Source organism: Maniola hyperantus, chromosome 21 (genome assembly GCF_902806685.2).
Source record: "Maniola hyperantus chromosome 21, iAphHyp1.2, whole genome shotgun sequence".
Taxonomy (NCBI): domain Eukaryota; kingdom Metazoa; phylum Arthropoda; class Insecta; order Lepidoptera; family Nymphalidae; genus Maniola; species Maniola hyperantus.
In genome coordinates this window covers 6,595,980-6,617,193 of record NC_048556.1, presented here as the reverse complement: position 1 = coordinate 6,617,193, position 21,214 = coordinate 6,595,980, and the positions used below count along the sequence as shown (strand labels likewise).

Genomic DNA, 21,214 nt, shown 5'->3' with positions numbered 1-21,214 from the left:
AAAATCATAGACAAACTGTATAGGTGTAATTCGTGGTGTAAGTTAGATGATTGTTAAGTGAGAGTATTGATTCTTCAGTGCATAGATGTAATCTATCTAATACTAGCGTATGCCCGTGACTTCAGCCGTGCGTACAACACAAATTTCAAACCCTAGTGTTACTGAATTGAATTAGTTATTGAAATATTGAATTTTCAAAAATCCTTACCAGATTTCTGCGTCATAATAGCTATCTGCAATCTGCATGCCAAATTTCGGGCTGATCCGTCCCATAGTTTATAGCAACGTAGAATATTGTTTTAAAATTTAATTAAAATTATACAATTTCATTCCCATTTTTTCCCGAATTTGAATATTATTAATAATATGGTAACACTGTTATCGTGATTCCCTTGAAACCAAAGAGTTTATAGTTGAAACAGTCAAACTAGTTCCTTAATATCAGTAAAATTTATAATTTCTCAAAATTGAAACAATTTGATAAAATTTCTTAGTTAAAAATATTATTTTATGAAAATATTTCACGTGAAAGCTAATTTAATGTGCATGCATGTAATAAAAGGGGGTAGTGTGAGCGATTTATACATTTCTTGTTTCCGCATTTAACAATATGGCTGCCAGTTGTTTAGGGTAATGTGGCGTTCGACAAATCTGAGTGAAATTGTTATAATTTATTTTAGCCACGTAAAGATGCATAAAGTTTTAAGAGTTTTATAGCAGTGCTTCATGGAAAAGCTGTAATAGAAATACTGTCAGTGAATAAAATTCTGAATGCTGAAAAATTGCCTTACAAATTGAACAGTCAACAAACTTTTGTTTGCTTCGTCGAGTGGATTTATTTTATTCTCTTGGAAGAGACTTGATTATGAACCAACCATAACTCATAAGTTTACTGAATTAGTGCACCAGGGACTGACTTAAACATATTAGGTAAATATTATATTTTATCTGCTGAAGAACTGAAATTGGAACGTCTCAGTCGCCATTATTTGACAGACGAATAAATATCTTGATATAATATGTATACGTTATTTGTTATTATTGACTATCGTTATCATTTTATTATCCAGGATAGAAGTTTACTAAAATGTGTATTAATAAGTATCCCTATGACCTGTAAGCAAGCCAATTTGGTATGCAGCTGTTTTCATTCAAAAACATCAGATTCTTTGATGATCAATTTGTATAATTTGTAATATTCAGATAACTTATCTTATAACTATAATAAATCCTCAATATCAATACTAATTTGAGGTTGGTTAAGTATAAACTAGTGTTCATCTTTGTATAAACTTTAATATTTTGTTTAATCTTATTGGATTTCAAATCTATTCCTTGCCTCATTTGAAGTTAATTATACTCAATTCATACACTTTTTCATTTCAATAGATGAGAATAAAGATTTAGCATGTTTATGACACCTCGGAAGTATCAAAGTTACAAGTTCCAGTATGAAATGTTAGTATTGCTATCATCATCTACAACTTAACTATTTAATAATAATACTTATGCTCTTTGTCAAGTTTATATGTGACTAGCTGATCCCCACGGCTATATGATATAGCCTATGTCACTCAGGAATAATGTAGCTTTCTATTGGTGAAAGAATTTTCAAAATCAGTTCAGTAGTTCCAGAGATTACCCCCTACAAACAAACTTAACGACCATTACCTCTTTATAATGTTAGTATAGACTACTAATTTATTTTTGAGGCAGTCAAATAATAACCAAATAAATATAACATTATAGTTGCATAGTCCTTCTGTGCAGAAATCTGACTTATTGGTTGGTTTTTTGTCATGTAAAGAAAGTAATTATTTATTATTATTATTGGACACTTTATTCTTCCATTAAATAGAAATAGCAGAATAAAAAAGTACGATACAAAAGGTGCCCTTATTCCTTAGCGAGCTCTACCAGCTAATCTTAGGAATAGGAAATGATATACAAAGATAGATTGCAGGTGGTGACTATTTATAATAATATGTATTTATAGATTTACTTAATGAAAACTAAATTTTACACCACACTTTGTAGACCTAAGCACTCATAAATAACTGAGGCTGGTGTTATTTGCAGCTTAGACCATAATCTGCTAGGGCTGACCAAATATCATCCCTATAAGATGGATATATTGCAGGTTATGGCAAACTTGAATTTTCAACAAGCTCCTAGAAGCCTAGCAAGCGGCGGGGTAGGCGGGCGGGTCGGGTCGGCGCTGGTGGGCGGCGTGTCGGGGCATGTGACGCCCACGTTCGGCGGCGCGCTGTCGCCCGGGCGCGCCACGGCCATGCCCGGCGGCGCGCCGCCCTCCATGGCGTCGCGCTCCACGCTGTTTGGCCAGCGCGCCTTCGCGGACCGCCGCGTCCCCATGCCCACGCCCCTGTCACAAGCCAACTCTAACTCTATGGTGAGACCCATTAATGAGGGTAGTTATGCAAATACATACTAATATTATAAATGTTTGTGTGTGTGTGTGTCTGCCTGCAAGCTTTTTACGGCCCGTCCATTCACCCGATTTTGATAAGATTTGGTATAGAATTAGATTACATCCTGGGGATCCTAGGGATGTACAATGGACATAGACTACTTTTAGTCCTGCTGATTTTCAAATACTTAAATCCATGTGGATGAAGTTACGGGCATAATCTATTCGTTACAAAGATAACTTGCATCCTGGGTATGAATACAAGCTAAGTAGCTTGTATTCATACTTACATATAAAATTCATACATAACTTAAATCCATGTGGATGAACTCACGGACATCGTCTAGTTACCAATACATATAAAAAGACTTGTCCTAAACAGCAAGCAAGCAGCAAGAAACTTTGACAGTAGGTTGCTTTTATGATGTAAGGACTCGCTATGAAAGGATGTTTGAAAATTCCACCCTAAGAAAATTAATTGGTGGATGAAAGTTTGAATGAAAGTATTATCATTTTAAGTCAACAAAAATAATGAAATGCGTATTTCACTATTTTTTGTAAATTCCACCCTTGCTTATTTTCAAAAATTTTGCTCGTGTGAAGCTGAGGTGGTGGTGGGAAGCGAGTGTAAGGTAGATGCAGTACAGATTGATAAATCATTGTGTTGTCTCTTGCAGGCGAGTATGGCGAATCTGTCTCGGTTCAACGCGAACAACTATCATTCTGTGTTTGGCGAGGGCGGAGACACGTCGACGCCGCCGCTGCTGGACCTCAGCGAGTTCCCCTCCCTCACGGCGCGCGGAGCCGGCGACCAGGCTCCGGCGGCCGCGCCTCCACCCCCAGGCTCTAAACCTTACGGTACGAGACGCGCGATATCTATTGTGTACAGTTCAGTGTGGCGAATCTATCTTTGTTCAAAACCAAAGAACAGGCTCACTTGGTTGGGTAAGGCGATTCAGGGATGTGCAAAATATAAAGAAATTTCACTTCTTTCATGCCATTTTGATCACCAGCTGATGGTTTTAAAACTAGTACTTATCTTTACTAGTAGGTAGTTACCTTTTTTACTCCCTAAAATATATTTAGTAATAGATTTAGTTAGTCTAGGTATCTAATTTATTGTATAAGTAACTTTACTGTTCTCACTGGCAACACTAATAATGTACTAATTCTGATTAATCAATATAACTTTTTAAAAATACTCTACAGAAATGATGTTGATCTTTAAAATTTTTCGTGTTTCCAGTGGGTATGGTGAAGCAGCCAACGTCAGAACAGTCAGAGTTCACAATGTCTTCAGAAGACTTCCCTGCACTACCGGGCACCTCTGCGGGCACGCATGTGCCCGACAAACCCGCCGAGTACACGCACGCGCCCGACAAACCCGTGCGCAAGGGCATACAGACTTCGCCTGATGGTGAGTGTCTGTTATACACACCACAATGACCTCAGGGGACTTCCCCACGCCGTGACTTCGCATAGACTTCGCCTGATGGTGAGCTGTGAGTATACTAAGTATGTTGGTAGGATTGCACGAGCCCGACAAATGCGCACGGGCATACAGACTTCGCCTGATGTTGAGGGTCTATATACACATTTCAATGTGCTCGCGGAGTCTTCGTCTGATGTAGAGTATACTAAGTATGTTGGTAAGATCGTACGTGCCTGACAAACCTGTGTGAATTGCAAACAAACATTGTCTGATGGTGAGTGTAGTAACCAGTGGTGTTAGTTTGTGAAAGCTATTTTAACATCTTTCTCGTATTCCTGTTAAAAAATCTGTCATTTCACTTGTTCTTGTAAAATATTGTTTTTATTTATTTTACCCTCAAATACTGAAAAGTATCTTTAGCCGTGGCATTTTGTCCTTACAGAAAATGTCAAATTACAGTCAATATATTTATTTACGAAGCTAACAATGAAGCGTGATTTGCTATAATCCGCTAAAACAGACTAACCTGTATGGTGCAGTTGCAAAGTATCGCCTGCTTTAAGTTCAACATTTAAGAACCTGTTTTGCATTAAAAGATGTTTCTTTATCTACCATATTATAAGTATGACATTTACAGATAGAAACATAAAATATGTACAGCAAATTATCTTTTATATTATTTTCTATAATGTTAAGCACATAAGAAAAACGCTATAACAAATGGTTAAATAATTCAAATTTTGATTTTTTTTTGTTCTTGTACAAAAACTTACTTTATATGCCAAATATTGTATTTGAAGCCAACATAACAAACAATTCCTAGCATTTATACACCCAATAATAAAAAAAAAAAAAAAAATTAATTATATATTTTTTGATTACAAAAGTAATTATTATGTTATGTACTAATGCTTCTTTTAATATTATGATATAATAATATTTGGTGTGTGTGTCTCTGTAGTGGTGTTAGAATGCAATAAAAATATGTCATTTTTCTGTCCCAAAAGTTATCAGTCAAGGAGCTCATGTGGAATACTATGGTGTGTATTTTTCATTAGGCTAGAAATGTTTGTATTATATTTTTTGTAACCATGAATGAATGATAAAGATGGATCTAAGTACCTAATACCTATTGCGAAAGGTGGGACACTAATGGTGGCCGACCTCTTGCTCTCGCTCGTCAGTCGAGTAGGTACTAGGAGCGCTTGATCCACCTTTATCTATGCATTCCTGCTTGTATAATAATAAAAGTTAAATAATGTCATAGAGTTATTAATATACTGAAAAAATATATTATTCAATTTACTACAAAATATATGTATCTTCAAGTCAAGAGTGAATAGGCATCTTCTAGGCAAGCGCGCTCCATCTTAGGCTGCATCACCACTTGCCAGCAGGTCTGATTGCAGCCAAGCGCTACTCTATAAATTATAAAAAAGTCAAATAATCCAATTTTAATAATGTTTTCCTTTGGATTATGGATATCATTGAAAAAAGGTTTTTTGTCTGTAAATCGCTAATAGTTCAAAACTAATAAACCGATTTAAAAATTTGATTTTTTAAAAATAAAATAAATGTACACAATATTTCAAATGTAGCCCAACATCTATATATTTTGACAAGCTTATGCTCGCGACCTATCACACCCACCACACGCGGACTACACAAATTTCAAACCCCTATATTATCCCCTCAAGGGTTGAATTTTCGAAAATCCTTTCTTATCGGATATCTACGAATTTATAGCTGTTAATAGCTATCTACATTTTTACAAATTTCAGCCTGATGTGTCCAGTCAGTCACCTTTTCCTTTTATATGTATAGATTTACAGTTCTTAATTTGGTTGAAATTCCACAGGCAATGTGTCGAATATACCAGAGACAATGATTCCTAACCAATTTGGCATAGTCGGACTATTGACGTTCATCCGAGCCGCGGAGTCGGACCCCAGCCTTGTGTCACTCGCGCTGGGCCAGGATCTCACCGCGCTCGGCCTTAATTTAAATTCCCCGGACAATTTGTACCTTACCTTTGCTGGACCCTGGGCGGATACACCCTGCAGGTAACTAATTTTAGATTTCTAACAAATTGCCAGTTGGACAACTGGCATTCAGCTATTCTAAGGCTGAAATCTATAGAGCACACTTTGACTTTGCTCAGACTTAAGTTTGAGTTAAAACAAGATAGATTTATGTGAGAGATATAGCTCTGTCTTGTTTTAACTGTCTTAAGTCTAAGTAAAGTCAGAGTGCGCTCTATAGATCTCACCCTAAGAAGCTGTTAACTGCAAAGAGAGTTATCACCAAAAAATATAGGAATTTAGAAAAACTGATGTTTCTAAAAAGTTTGCTACTTAGCACCAAACTAAAAACTAACTAAAAGCCATGGTCCTATGTAGCGTTCTTTTTTAGAAAATTAGTTTTTTCCAAGAATTCCTACGTTTTTGGCGATTTTGGTGTAACCTAGTAGTATAGCAGAGTGCAGACCATGCAAATAAATCTCATATCTATCAAGTTCTGCTTTTTTCCACTACACTGATTTCCAACCATTTTGGCAAGAACCTCCTCCTTTTTTGAAGTCGGTTAAAAATGAACATAATACAACCTGCACATAATTATCAATTACTAGCTTATGCCCGCGACTTCGTCCGCGTGGACTACACAAATTTTAAACCCCTATTTTACACCCTTAGGGTTGATGTTTAACTATGAGATTTTAACATAATATGCGCTTAATAAAATATGTCATACTGCTAATTGCAAAAATATTAACTACAAAACTTCTTTATAGACACTTCAAAACTGACAGACTTTCATACAAACTTCAATCCCCTATTTTACTCCTTTAGGGGTTGCATTTTGAAGAATCCTTTCTTAGCGGACGCCTACGTTATAATAGCTATCTGCATGCCGAATTTCAGCGTGATCCGTCCAGTAGTTTGAGCTGTGCGTTTATAGATCAGTCAGTCAGTCAGTCAGTCAGTCAGTCAACTTTTCCTGTTATATATATAGACTAGCTAATGCCCGCGACTTCGTCCGCGTGGAGTTAGGTTTTAAAAATCATTGTGAACATTCTGTTTCTAATTTGTGCTGTTTCTCTTTCTCTAAATTACTTAAGTACTGTTGATATTTGACTTGATTTTTGAGAATAGACAATCAATCAATCTATAGTCTATAGTAAGTATACAATTATTATCTATCAATGCAGGCCACAAGATATGGACTACCACGTGCCACCCGAGTATCTGATAAACGGGTCGATCAGAGAAAAGCTGGCCCCTCTGCGACTGGGTCGATATAAGGAAGACCTGTTGTTTTACCTCTTCTACTGCTTCGTGGGCGATGTACTGCAGATAGCGGCTGCGGCAGAGCTGTAAGTGTCACTTATTGAACCTATTGGGTCCAAACGACCCGTCGATATAAGGAAGACTGCTTCGTGAGTAAGAGCTGCAGGTTATGGTTGTGACAGAGCTGTAAGTGTCACTTACTGAACCTATTGGGTCCTAACGACTCGTCGATATAAGGAAGACTGCTTCGTGAGTAAGAGCTGCAGATTATGGTTGTGACAGAGCTGTATGTGTCACTTATTAAACCTGCGGAGTGCGGGGTCTGTGACCTGTAAGGGTGAATGACCCGTCTATATGAGTGACGTGCTGCAGATAACAGCCGTGGCAAAGCTGTATGTGTCGCTTACTGAACCTACGGGGTCCAAACGACCCGTCAATACAAGGAAGTAAGATCAGTAGTTAGCTTCTACTGCTTTGTGAGCGACATGCCGTAGATTGCAGTCGGGTAGAACGAAATGTCACTTATTTAATTTTGTCCAAATAGAAATAGAATCCAAACGAGCGACCGATCTTGTATTGAAGACTTCTTTCATTGCTTTGTTAGCCTGTGCTGCAGATTGTGGCAGTGTGTTACTTATTGAAACATTCGGGGTATGAGTGACCCCTTAAATTTAAAGACCGATTGTCTAAAACCTGCATCAATCATTATTACAATCTCAATTGTTCTGATTGGCTGAATTTGTGCGATTTTTGGTGCAACAATGCAGTGAGTGAGCGTCAACCAATCAGAGATGATTGCGATCGTGACATTGTAGCGGTCATTCTCCCGCAATCGCGCAGCTGTTTTACCTTCATGTGATCTGTGGTGTAATAATAACAGTATGATTTTCCCTGTGGTCGGTAGATACAACCGCGAGTGGAGGTATCACATGGAGGAGAAGGTGTGGATCTCGCAGGCGCCAGGCATGCCCATGGTGGAGAAGACGTCCACGTACGAGCGCGGCACTTACTACTTCTTCGACGCGCACAATTGGAGAAAGGTAAGCCCTTGGTAGTATAGTTAGTGGTTGAGACGGGCCTCCTATTCAAAGGTCTGGGACGTCTGAACGGTCTGAACGGCATTCCGAGCCAGTAGTAAATTAAACTAGTTGAAGATTCAAAAAGTTCGTAAAAATTTACTTGAATAGAAAATATTATATTATATTCTATTCTTGGATCTCGATCCAGGGCACGCATTTCTAACTTTTCAAGAGTTATATGCATTTTAAGCAGTTAAAATATATTACTTGCTTTAATTTAATGATGAAGAAAAACTTCGAGAGAAAACCTGCATGCCTGAAAGTTATGCGTAATGTTTTCATGGGTGTGTGAAGTCTGCCAATCTGCACTTGGCCCATATAGTGGTCTGTGGTCTGAATCTTTCTCATTCTAAGAGGAGATCCGTACTCAGTAGTGGGCTAGTGATGGGTTGAAATGATGATGGAATAATATTATGTATAGTGCGTAGATTTTGAGAAAGGTATATATGCCATATTATTTATTTAGTTTGGTCGTTGTTTCAGGTGGCGAAAGAATTCCACTTAGATTACAGCAAGCTAGAAGGCCGACCGCAACTGCCGCCGCACGTGCTCACGTAGCGGCCGCGCCTCGCACCTATTGTAGTTTTGTTATATAAAAAGTACAAGTTAAAACTACCCTCTTTTATTTATTTTATACTCTTCAGCTCCTGACGTAACAAGTACCATTAACACGCAAACTTTAGCTTTCAGAATACATTAGACACATTACGCACGGACGACTAAAATTACAATAACTGCGCGAATAAACGATGCATCACGCTAACAAGGAGTCTGATAGTATCTCGAGGCTCGACTCGCATTATAGCACACAGGATTTACTTTTAAATTGCTTGTGGATGCGATATAAAGGTAAAGGATCTTTGGTCAACGCGCGTATGAATTCACGCGATATATGCGTGGCGAATCCGCCTCTCTGGACAAGGTCTAAAATTAAAACAACATGAAAATAATATAACATAGGCTTACGTTTATTGCTCTAATTCAGTATTGATGTTTTATGTACATAAATTGTGACTGGGAAGCCAATTTCTTGAACTTTAACAGGTTTGACAGAAAGTAATGTCTAGCCTGTAAATACTATTAAAGTAATAAAATTATATCTTAAAACTTTCTGTTCAAATCTGAGGACTAACAGCCGTACTCAGAGTCGCTAATCGTTACTTTGAGTTAAAACGAGACAGATTTATGTGAGATATAGCTCTCGTTTTAACTAAACTTAAGTAACGGTTAAGCGACTCTGAGTACGGCTGTTAGTAATAAAATGCAGTATAGTTAAGAGCTAGTTCAGACAAAGGAATCATTCGATCCGAACGGATCGAAAATCTACTTGACGACTTGAAAATAGATAAGCGCGACTTCAGTACGGTGCTATATTAGATAACATTTATATATATAGAGAGGAGGGTGGTAAAATGATCTACCCCCTTTCTTAATGTTCGCAGGGGAAAAGGATAGCACAAGGTTTAGACCTGCCAGTTTAGATATTGTGTACATCAGGATTAGACGCATTGTCACTGTCTCTAGTCTCTCGTGCATATCCATACGCACAAGGTTTATTTTATCGCATTATATCGCGTTTTCCGTATGTCTGAACTAGTTAGGAAAATTCACGAGCGAATTATATTTTTTTATTTAAGGGAACGGTAATCTGTAAGATGCAAGTCACATCTAAATTCTAAACAGTAGTCTCAGTGAGAATACAGTTCGTAGTATGGTATACTGAGCTACGTGACCGCAACGCGGCCATAGAGAAGAAAAGAAAAAGAATGTTGGTAACTAACATATTGACAGATGACAGATAGGATCGATTAATTACTTATTGATTTCGGCCGTTAGTCTCCAGCCTAGGTGGGAGCAGGTACATCCTGCTGGGCGGTCAGCGGACGCTACGGCATATTCTCCGACCCGCTTTCGATTAGAACGCGTCCGCACGTCTTCCTTCCAATTTCTTGCAAATATTAAGTGGACCGCAGGACGCACCCGCTCCCACTTGGGCCGCAGACTTAGTTTCGCGTGTCACTGTTTAACTTAATGACTTTTGCAATAATTTGGAAATAAATTAATAAATCGCTCATGGCATTCCCCTAAACACAAAAAATAATATACCTTAAACAAAATAAAGGCATTATTAAATCGATCAGTCTAAATCATCAGTGCTAACTGAAGGAGTATCTTTCTTCTGTTCCGGAGCAGCATTTTCCTTCATCGTTGGTTCCTCATCGTTCTTTCCAGGGACCCATAGGCCTGAGTCTACACATCTCTTCATGTAGTAAATAGCTTCTTGTTCTGGCATTTTGGCAATGGTCGCTTGTAGCATTGGGACATCTTGGGCGTCAAAACATTTTTTCAGCTCCTACAAGTGATTATATAATGATAATGTTAAATAATTGGGATATATACCTAATTCATTCCAAAATGTTTCGAAATGATTAACATGTCTCATATAACATGAATAAAATATTTAGTACTCAATGGAAGATCACAACAAGAATGTTGAATGTTGTCTTGCAGTGGGAAAAAGTACTAGTTATTCATTTAAGCTACTAAGTACATATTAACACTAGAAAGATGAGAGCAGTCACCACAGTTAGAATTTAAATATTCTAAGTTTGGACTAAACTTGCTGATAGATGTTTAAAGAATTGATTCAAATTCTGTATTAAGTGCAATTTGTTATGATAAGTTACTTACATCAGGCAATTCCTCATATACTTCAACAGGATCCAGCCCTCCGGGTCCAAGCCTGGCCTTCCTCTCCTCTTCTTCTTGTTCACAGATGGCCTCTTGAATCTTCTCTGCTGCTCTCTTCTTTATTCTGGCTTTGAACTGCTCTAGTTCATCATCAAATGAGTCTTTGTAAGTTTTCTCTGCTATTTGGATTCTGTAACAAACAGGTGCTCGATTGAGGTAAAATGACAGCTACAATGTCACAATCACAATCACCTCTAATTGGTTGACACTCGGTCACTATTGGCTACAATGCATTGTGGCAACAAGAATACCATAAATTCAGCCAATCATAACAATTGCAATTGTAACAATCATTGTTGCAGGATTTCTGCAATCGACCACACAACTTTATGTGATATTGTGGTGGCCAGGAACAAATTTTGTTATTTTATTCCAGGTTCCTACTCCTCATCTTAATAAACAAACAAGATATCTTTTTGTACAATGCACAGTCACACACCTCATGTTTAGATTGGACTACTTGTTTTGCACATACTATGGGCATTTGTGCACTCATCCGTGAAATCACGGATTCTGTAAAAATATGATATTTGTATGACAGCCACTTTGAAGAATCACATACAATACGGATGAGTGCACAAACACCTTATAACAGACAATCAAAGTTTTCTACTGATTAGAGTTATCATACCTAGAGAAGAATGATCCCACACAGGCTCTAGGATCTACATCCAATTGTTTAGACAGCTCCAGGATGTACTGCATGCAGATAGTCTGATGAGCTACATGTTGCATCAGGTCATGTTTCTGAAAACATATCATATTCTCAAATCAAAGTATAAAATGGATGGTAAGCTATCAACATGACACAGGGATCAGCAACTAGAGCCAGTAGTTAAGTTAAATTGAGGATTTAGGATCTTGAATTTTTATTTTGATATTTCATGAATCACTAACATAAAAGATCACATTTGAAAGTCAACAATAATATTATTGGAGTGAGGTGAGGGGAGTTCCGAAGGTTGCCGTGGTCTGAGAAGCCCAAACAAACTCAGCCAGCTATTTTTTAAATCAGTAAGAGCAATTTACTATCACATGATAAAAAAATCATTTAAGTAATCTCTTTTTAGGCATCGCAGGCAATCGAGGGTTGGTCTTGGTTGAGGATTGCCTGTGAGATTAAAACATGCATACAACCTCACTACATGATAGGCAGCTAAATATGAGTGTTGGGTTCTAAAGAGTAGCAGCCCATACACAATATCCTACTTTCAACTAATTTGTTTAAAGTCTTAGTACTGGTTGCTGATCTCACGAAAGATTTTTTTTTTAAATAATCTTTGATATCTCCTTTTGTTTCAAAGTTTTTATTCAACAAACTGTGTAAAAAATTAGATGCTAGATTAATAAAAGAAAATAAAATTATATTACTTACCTCTTCCATTTCCAAGTTTATACACCAAATGACAAGATAGTTGGCCGTCTCTTCACAAACCAGCTGGCTGTGCTGCTGCAGAAACTGCTTTGAGTCATCATACTTTCGCAGCATACCAAACTGTTTTAGCAACTTCTCATTATCATTAATAAACTTTCTCATTCTGGCCTCTTTTTCCTCTTCAGTTAAATTTTCCTCCTTCGGTCGTAGTGCATTTGTGTTAATGATTGTTTTAGTGAAACCGGGCTCGCTTATCGTGTCAACATTCCAAGGAGTTTTCTTTTCTTTCTTGCGTAATTCATCCTCTTTCTTTTGTATCTCTTGCTCTTCCTTCTCTAAGTCAGCGAGCGCTTTTCTTAACGATTCCAAATCGGGATTGTTTGGTTCTACTTTTGCTATTGTCTCCTTAGTTTCAGCGACCTTTCTAATAACCTCGGCTTTTCGTTGTTCGTGTTCTTCTTTTTCACGTTTTCTCTCTTCCATGCGTTCCACGCGAGCTTGATGCCGCCACCGGAAGAGTGATGGAGTGTCAATGTTTGGATGCGTTTCATCCTCATCATCTGAGATCTATACAAAACATTAAGGGAATATTATTAGAGATTGACACAAATATTGCAGGAAATGTTAGGAAAACTTGCATGAAACTTGGCATTCCAGTTGGAAACTGTTGTTGACATTACAAATAGTCCTTATAAGGACTTGATACCTACTTCGATATCTTTCCATTTGCTATAGTCCACCATTTCTGCTAATAATCTCGGTTGCCTTTGCTAATTAATAACTTAATTTCAACAAAATCTTAAATAACGCGGCAGGATAGGCGTTTTTGATCGGACAAAATTGCAGATATGTGTCAGCTTGACTTTGACAATTATCTCGAATATTCTGACATTTGTAGCCACTATGGGTCGATGGCAAAACGGAACGTCGTCGTTGGGTGGATATCACTGACCTTTACTAACACAAGTACGCTGGACTTACTATAGCTGTTGACTGTTTTTGAAGCAACTCGATTATCAAGATAATATATTATCTTGATAGCAGCAGTGAGCGTACTCGGAACTAAATATTAGTGTTGAGACTATGAATAATTTGTTACGAGGATCATTTGACACAGTGTCCATAATTTTGATTGCCGGTAGGTACAATGTGCTGATGACTGATGGGGCCATATGGGGCGCTTCGAATCGTCACAAAAAATAACTGTCATTTTAGATGACAGCTGTTATTATCTAGCGTTTTGTTTAAGTCCATCATAATGTAACTGTGATGGATAATATAGCCCGTTAGGTTAAGGATGTACAATCAAATTATTATTTTCATTAGTAATTCGATAGTGAATGTCGATTACAAAGAACTATTAATGAATTTGAAATCAGTACCTATTTAATGAGTCGGATTTATTTGACGCGGTGATAACTATGCTATGTGCGTTTTAAGTACAATCAAACACTTGCTTCAACGGTAAAGGAAAACATCGTGAGGAAACCTGCAAGAACTCTCATTCTTCATAATGTTCTCAAAGGTGGTCTATCTCCCAAACTGCACTGGGTCAGCATGGAAGACTGTGGCCTAAATCCTTCTCATTCTAAGAGGAGACCTGTGCTCAGTAGTGATCCGGCGAAGGGTTGATCATTATGATGATGATGAATGCTTTACGACTTTACAATAAAATATTACCTAGATATCTCCTCATATGTATTATTATACTATATATAGCTCAATTACCACTCACTCACTGATTGACATAATTGTTCTCCTAGAAAGAGATAGAAAATGATATAATAATGTATGAGAGATATGTTCAGAAGTGGGATTCGACTAGGGAAAAATTATGACATTTCAGAAAAACAAGATGGCGGCCGACCTGACTTTTGTAACTTTTTTGTTTTCCAACCGATTTTGTTACAACTTGCAACAATTGAAGATATTAGCAAACGATTTTTAGAAAAAGTGTAAAAAATTGAAAAAACAAGATGGCGGCCGAGATTATCAAAAAATTTCCTCCTGTAAAATTTTGTATGAAACTTTTTTTTTTCACTTATGGTTTCATATAGAAGACAAAGATTCTTTTAGGGTAACATATGGAGGGAGCTGATGATTGAGGATTTCGGAGACGGGTGAAGGGCACGCTTTAGGTATCGAAGATAGGTGGGAGGTGCTCGACCAAATGTCATTCGAAACCTCATCCAATTGCCAAAAATTGGAAAAAAAATTTAAAATTCCGAAAAAAAGATGGCCGCCATACAAATTTCATCGGCGTCCATCTCGGAGGGTATGACAGATGGAAGAGTGGTTTCTTGGCAAGAGATGATCAGGGTCCGAAGGTCTACTCGTTGGATGGAAAAAAAATTCAAAATGGCGGAATTTATTTTTTCATACAAAATTTTTTATTATTCAAAATGGCCATTATAGACCTCGAGAGCTGCTTTAGCAGCTCGAGCAGCGAGCAAAATACTAGTTATACTATATATAGCTCAATTACCACTCACTCACTGATTGACATAATTGTTCTCCTAGAAAGAGATAGAAAATGATATAATAATGTATGGGAGATATGTTCAGAAGTGGGATTCGACTAGGGAAAAATTATGACATTTCAGAAAAACAAGATGGCGGCCGACCTGACTTTTGTAACTTTTTTGTTTTCCAACCGATTTTGTTACAACTTGCAACAATTGAAGATATTAGTAAACGGTTTTTAGAAAAAGTGAAAAAAATTTGAAAAACAAGATGGCGGCCGAGATTTTCAAAAAATTCCCTCCTGTAAAATTTTGTATGAAACTTTTTTTTTTCACTTGTGGTTTCATATAGAAGACAAAGATTCCTTTAGGGCAACATATGGAGGGAGCTGATGATTGAGGATTTCGGAGACGGGTGAAGGGCACGCTTTAGGTATCGAAGATAGGTGGGAGGTGCTCGACCAAATGTCATTCGAAACCTCATCCAATTGCCAAAAATTGGAAAAAAAATTTAAAATTCCGAAAAAAAGATGGCCGCCATACAAATTTCATCGGCGTCCATCTCGGAGGGTATGACAGATGGAAGAGTGGTTTCTTGGCAAGAGATGATCAGGGTCCGAAGGTCTACTCGTTGGATGGAAAAAAAATTCAAAATGGCGGAATTTATTTTTTCATACAAATTTTTTATTATTCAAAATGGCCATTATAGACCTCGAGAGCTGCTTTAGCAGCTCGAGCAGCGAGCAAAATACTAGTTATACTATATATAGCTCAATTACCACTCACTCACTGATTGACATAATTGTTCTCCTAGAAAGAGATAGAAAATGATATAATAATGTATGGGAGATATGTTCAGAAGTGGGATTCGACTAGGGAAAAATTATGACATTTCAGAAAAACAAGATGGCGGCCGACCTGACTTTTGTAACTTTTTTGTTTTCCAACCGATTTTGTTACAACTTGCAACAATTGAAGATATTAGTAAACGGTTTTTAGAAAAAGTGAAAAAAATTTGAAAAACAAGATGGCGGCCGAGATTTTCAAAAAATTCCCTCCTGTAAAATTTTGTATGAAACTTTTTTTTTTCACTTGTGGTTTCATATAGAAGACAAAGATTCCTTTAGGGCAACATATGGAGGGAGCTGATGATTGAGGATTTCGGAGACGGGTGAAGGGCACGCTTGAGGTATCGAAGATAGGTGGGAGGTGCTCGACCAAATGTCATTCGAAACCTCATCCAATTGCCAAAAATTTGGAAAAAAATTCAAAATTCCGAAAAAAAGATGGCCGCCATACAAATTTCATCCGCGTCAATCTCGGAGGGTATGAAAGATGGAAGAGTGGTTTCTTGGCAAGAGATGATCAGGATCCGAAGGTTTACTCGATGGATTGAAAAAAAATTCAAAATGGCGGAATTTTTTTTTTCATACAAAATTTATGACTTTTTTAAAAATTTTCAAAATGGCGATTATAGACCTCGAGAGCTGCTTTAGCAGCTCGAGCAGCGAGCAAAATACTAGTTATACTATATATAGCTCAATTACCACTGACTGACTGACTCATTGACATAATTGTTCTCCTAGAAAGAGACAGAAAATGATATAATAATGTATGGGAGATATGTTCAGAAGTGGGATTCGAGTAGGGAAAAATTATGACATTTCAGAAAAACAAGATGGCGGCCGACCTGACTTTTGTAACTTTTTTGTTTTCCAACCGATTTTGTTTAAACTTGCAGTTATTTTAGATGTTAGCAAACGATTTTTAGAAAAAGTGAAAAAAATTGGAAAAAACAAGATGGCGGCCGAGATTTTCAAAAAATTTCCTCCTGTAAAATTTTGTATGAAACTTTTTTTTTTCACTTGTGGTTTCATATAGAAGACAAAGATTCCTTTAGGGCAACATATGGAGGGAGCTGATGATTGAGGATTTCGGAGACGGGTGAAGGGCACGCTTGAGGTATCGAAGATAGGTGGGAGGTGCTCGACCAAATGTCATTCGAAACCTCATCCAATTGCCAAAAATTTGAATTTTTTTTTAAAATTCAGAAAAAAAGATGGCCGCCATACAAATTTCATCGGCGTCCATCTCGGAGGGTATGAAAGATGGAAGAGTGGTTTCTTGGCAAGAGATGATCAGGGTCCAAAGGTCTACTCGATGGATGGAAAAAAAATTCAAAATGGCGGAATTTTTTTTTTCATACAAAATTTTTTATTATTCAAAATGACGATTATAGACCTCGAGAGCTGCTTTAGCAGCTCGAGCAGCGAGCAAAATACTAGTTTTTATTATATAAGCAAAATTAAATTACCCACTTACAACCCAAAAAAATTAAACATCTACGAGATCTAGGTACCCCAGGTACACACTAGTTTTTCTTTTTCTTCCTAGCTAGTGTAGTCAGGATGGTAGCTAAAGTGGTGGTGGCTGCGGTAGTTTCAGCTGTCACAGTCGAAGTATAATTGAATGGCCTTTCTTCATTTTCCATGTGGTCTGTATGTGAGTCATCGGGGATACTGATTTGGAACTGCAGTAGCACGACGAGATAAGTCACCATTGTAGCCAGGAGCTGTAGAAAAACAATCCAGTCAAGTGCGGATCGGACTCGCACACGAAGGGTTTCGTACCATCGTACAAGAAACTTTATAAGTTTTAGGGTTCCGTACCTCCAAAAAAAAGGAACCCTTACAAGATCACTTCGTTGTCTGTATGTCTGTCCGTCTGTCCGTCCGACGTCAAGAAAACCTATAGGGTACTTCTCGTTGACTAGAATCATGAAATTTAACAGGTAGGTAGGTCCTATAGCACAAGTAAAGGAATAAATTCAAAAACTGTGAATTTGTGGTTGGGTAGGTACTCGTAGCTACATCACAAAAAAAATTAAAAAGTGTTCATGAACAAGTATTGGTACTTAACTAGTATTTTCAATTTTCGAAGTATGAAAACTATACTAAGTGGGGTATCATTATGAAAGGCCTTTACCTGCAAATTCTAAACCAGTTTTTCATTTATTCTTATGAATTATCGAGTTTTTGATTTATCGAGAAAAATTACCAAAAAAATACCCGACTTCAGAACCCACGGTGCGCGAGTTTGACTCGCACTTGGCCGGTTTTTTTTGTAATGTAATCACAAATTCACGGTTTTCGGATATTTCCCTTTACTAATTGTGCTATAAGACCAAACATGACTCTAGGTCCACGGCGAGTAGGTAGTTGGTACTCTATAATAGGACGTGAACTAGGCTGTAGGTTTCGATTCTCTTGTTTGGTCTTGCCAGATACGACAGACATAGGTCGACAGACAGACAACGAAGTGATATTATTCTCCCTCCTGGGTCCTTTTTTGTTTGGATTTACGGAACCCTAAAAAAAGGTATAGATTATACCGATTTGAATAGGTTCCGGTTGACGTCGAAGAAACCGCCTAAGCTTATCTGCGAGGGATTCATCTCGGTAGCTCGCAGGAACATGTTCACCTCGGTCTGTGCGTCCGTGTTCATCCAAGACAATTCCACCATCAGCAGTTTCTTTTGAAAATTTGTTCGAACCTGAAAAGTTGCCTTTAGTATTTGAAGTATGTACACACAACCCGCGATGTAAACGTGATCACTATTCATATTATAAATGCGAAAGTGTGTTTGTTTGTTGGTTTGTCTTACAATCACGTCGCAACGGAGCAACGGATCGACATGATTTTTTGCACATTTTTCTGGTTGGTTTAAAGAGAAATAACCACGAAGGGATGGTGGGGTCTTACAGACCGCGCCATCCCCTTCTAACCTAACCTATCCGAGTCGGAGTGCCCTAAGCCCTGAGCTCGCTTCGCTCGCTCTTGATAGTCGAAGCGAGGGGAGGAAGAGTACCCCACTATGCAATGGAGCCATGCATTTCTTCCAACCCGAAAAGGAAACAATAGCTCTAAGAGCATATACTTTATCCAACCTAACATTATCCAGCCCGAGTTGGGTAGACCTAGGTGAGTATGGGTAGATTCCGAATTAAAATTTATTTTACTTATTATTCGAACTATACCCAAAACGTTTGGGTAATACTAAGTAAACCCGTGTAAGCCTAGGTTTACGACATCTTCATCATCATTACCCGTAACATAATACCTACATTGCGTTCATACGCACCAAGGATCCTATCCTTAAATTGTATATCTAATTTAGTAACTAACGTTTTGTGATGCGTAGTGCGCCTCATCACAGATGAAAAACAGAAGGAAAATGCTGCAGCACGCAGTCACCGCCAGCCCAATGTCTTTCACACCGAAGCCTTCTGAGATTTGACTAAGGAGGCCGTATATAGATAAAGTGATTATGAGGAATAGGTAGAGATTGACAAAGGTAAAGGTGTAGCAGTTTGCGATGCCAGTGTTTCGAGCTAATTTGCTTAATCGCAGCCATAGGGCACGGTATTCAGCCACTTTTCCTGCAGGTCCTATGTGACGGAGCGCCTGAGAAATGACAAAATACAATTTTTACTATAAGCCTCTTCACACTAGCGTTTTCCCAGCGTAGGCGTTGGAAGACACCGCGACAACGCGACGCACCCGGGGCTGTGTAAACATCATATAAGTAGGTACTTTCAAATATCGTTTTCATAATAAGTATTTTACTTTTTAATACCAAAGTCATCATAAAGTTTTCTCGTCAGAATCCATTTTATAATGATAATACCAAAACGATAACGTGATCAAACGGTGTCTGCGCGAGGCTAACTCAGCAATTCAGCAATTGAACAGGGTATACGCAGCGCTAGCGTCGCGTAGTCGCGGCGTCATACGCTTGACGAACGCGTAGCTACGCTGGCAAAACGCTAGTGTAAAGCGTGTAAATACAGTGGGCTCTAAATCATCCCTAGCCAGGGAAGCTAGCATGAAAGTTGTTCCTATCATATTGCGATTGCGATCGTCAACCTGTAGGCTGTAACTTTTGGAACTGCTGGCTCGCTTTAGCTTGGTTTTTTGGTTTTGTACAATGTTACACAAAAATTCATTATCATTTTTGCAAGTAATTGATAACGTACTTGTTGAAAATTAGACAAATCTAACTTATTCAACACAACTACCTACTACATTACATACCCTTTGAAAATCTTCAGCCAGCACACTAGCACATACGCTCAATGTTTCACAGAGAAGATACCAATATCCTCCAAGAATATAGGTCAGAATTTCCAAAAAAATGTAGGGAATAACTTGCATCACTTTGAAATCTACCATAGTGACGTGCGTGATGACAACCGAGCTCGTGGACAGTATGGGGATTATAACAGCTATCGCCAGAGCTTTCTTGTACAACTTCACAGGAAGTACATTAGCAGATAGCTTTTTATAGCATACCTGCGAAAATTAAATTTATTTTACATTTATCACCATCGTAACACATAGACGTCCACTGCTGGACATATGAAGGTCTCTTGTAGAGACTTAAACGCCGTGGTCTTGGGCCGCCTGAATCCAGTGGACTCGTTTGATGTCATCTGTTCACCTAATGGCGGGATCTGCCGACGCTGCGCGTTTGGGGGAGAGGTCGCCATTCTAGCGCCTTTGGACCCCAACCTCTATCGGTTTTCGAACTATGTGCCCAGCTTAGCAATTATTATGTACTCTGTTTCTCATACGGATCTCCTTATATTTAATTATGCACAGAAATTATAAATTTCTAAATGACTCAGCCAGGAATTGAACCCACAACTTTAAAGACCAAAATGCGCATCACTACGCCTCGAAGATCGTCAATCATTATCTAATGTTAGAAAATACTTTTATCTTACCTCAAATTCAACCCACCCATTTAGAATGTCAGCGATCTTGCGCGTTTCATACCACATTATAGGAACAAGTAACATGGGAAAAAGGTACACGGTAAAAAGGTATTCAATGACGGCCTCCTCGAATTTTCCTTCAGCCGTGCGTAAAATCTGGACTTTGTGTAAAGAAAGATAGAGCACATAACCGATGAGACAGACGTAGCAGGCAAAGGAATAAAGCATCGAAGGGGATGCGATCTGGAATTGATTTACTCCCGGCGACGGCCTCGATATGGGTAATACGCCCAAAGCCCGCAACAAAAAGAACACTGGCTTAATATTTTCATAGATTATGTCTCGGTTAATCTGCGGCTCAATTAAGTTATTCCTCAAAGGCTGTATAGAATTGGCTGAGGGAGATTTCATGTGTGGAGTCCGAGCTGGAGTGATATCGAGGAATATTATTTTATTCTTTGGTTTATCCGCCATTTGAGTCGCGTAGCCATTAGGTATATACTTTGCCGGATACATAATATTGGTCGTAAATAAAGACATTTCGGATAAATCGGACGTATTTTTCAAGGATTCTTATTGTGAGTTTCGCTTGCGATTAGGGGCAATGAAAAGCGAGCGGACGA

General features: G+C 38.2%; 3 protein-coding genes across 8 annotated transcripts; 1 reads left to right on the top strand and 2 right to left on the bottom strand.

The window, feature by feature from the left end:
* Positions 1-394: 394 nt before the first annotated feature.
* Rga (CCR4-NOT transcription complex subunit regena) lies at positions 395-8,849 on the top strand. Of its 6 annotated transcripts, none has more exons than XM_069505752.1 (9): positions 395-930; positions 2,126-2,410; positions 3,106-3,286; positions 3,675-3,845; positions 4,868-4,900; positions 5,719-5,923; positions 7,069-7,233; positions 8,052-8,187; positions 8,710-8,849. In XM_069505752.1, exons 2-9 carry the CDS (start codon positions 2,126-2,128, stop codon positions 8,782-8,784), a joined length of 1,251 nt encoding a protein of 416 aa, XP_069361853.1. In that variant the 5' UTR covers positions 395-930; the 3' UTR covers positions 8,785-8,849. The 6 variants fall into 6 exon arrangements, with proteins under 6 accessions (XP_069361853.1, XP_069361852.1, XP_069361854.1 ...); XM_069505751.1 differs by having other exon boundaries at positions 3,675-3,851; XM_034980006.2 differs by having other exon boundaries at positions 396-930; positions 2,141-2,410; positions 3,675-3,851.
* Positions 8,850-9,169: 320 nt separating this feature from the next.
* Cdc37 (cell division cycle protein 37) lies at positions 9,170-13,210 on the bottom strand. Its single transcript, XM_034979931.2, has 5 exons — positions 13,063-13,210; positions 12,353-12,919; positions 11,609-11,724; positions 10,918-11,107; positions 9,170-10,579 (listed from the first exon to the last, which is right to left on the bottom strand). The coding sequence occupies exons 1-5, from the start codon at positions 13,093-13,095 to the stop codon at positions 10,364-10,366; spliced, it is 1,122 nt and encodes a 373-aa protein (XP_034835822.1). The 5' UTR covers positions 13,096-13,210; the 3' UTR covers positions 9,170-10,363.
* A 3,974-nt stretch (positions 13,211-17,184) lies between these two features.
* Gr63a (Gustatory receptor 63a) lies at positions 17,185-21,214 on the bottom strand. Its single transcript, XM_034979929.1, has 5 exons — positions 20,601-21,214; positions 19,909-20,166; positions 19,000-19,278; positions 18,206-18,367; positions 17,185-17,386 (listed from the first exon to the last, which is right to left on the bottom strand). Exons 1-5 carry the CDS (start codon positions 21,129-21,131, stop codon positions 17,186-17,188), a joined length of 1,431 nt encoding a protein of 476 aa, XP_034835820.1. The 5' UTR covers positions 21,132-21,214; the 3' UTR covers position 17,185.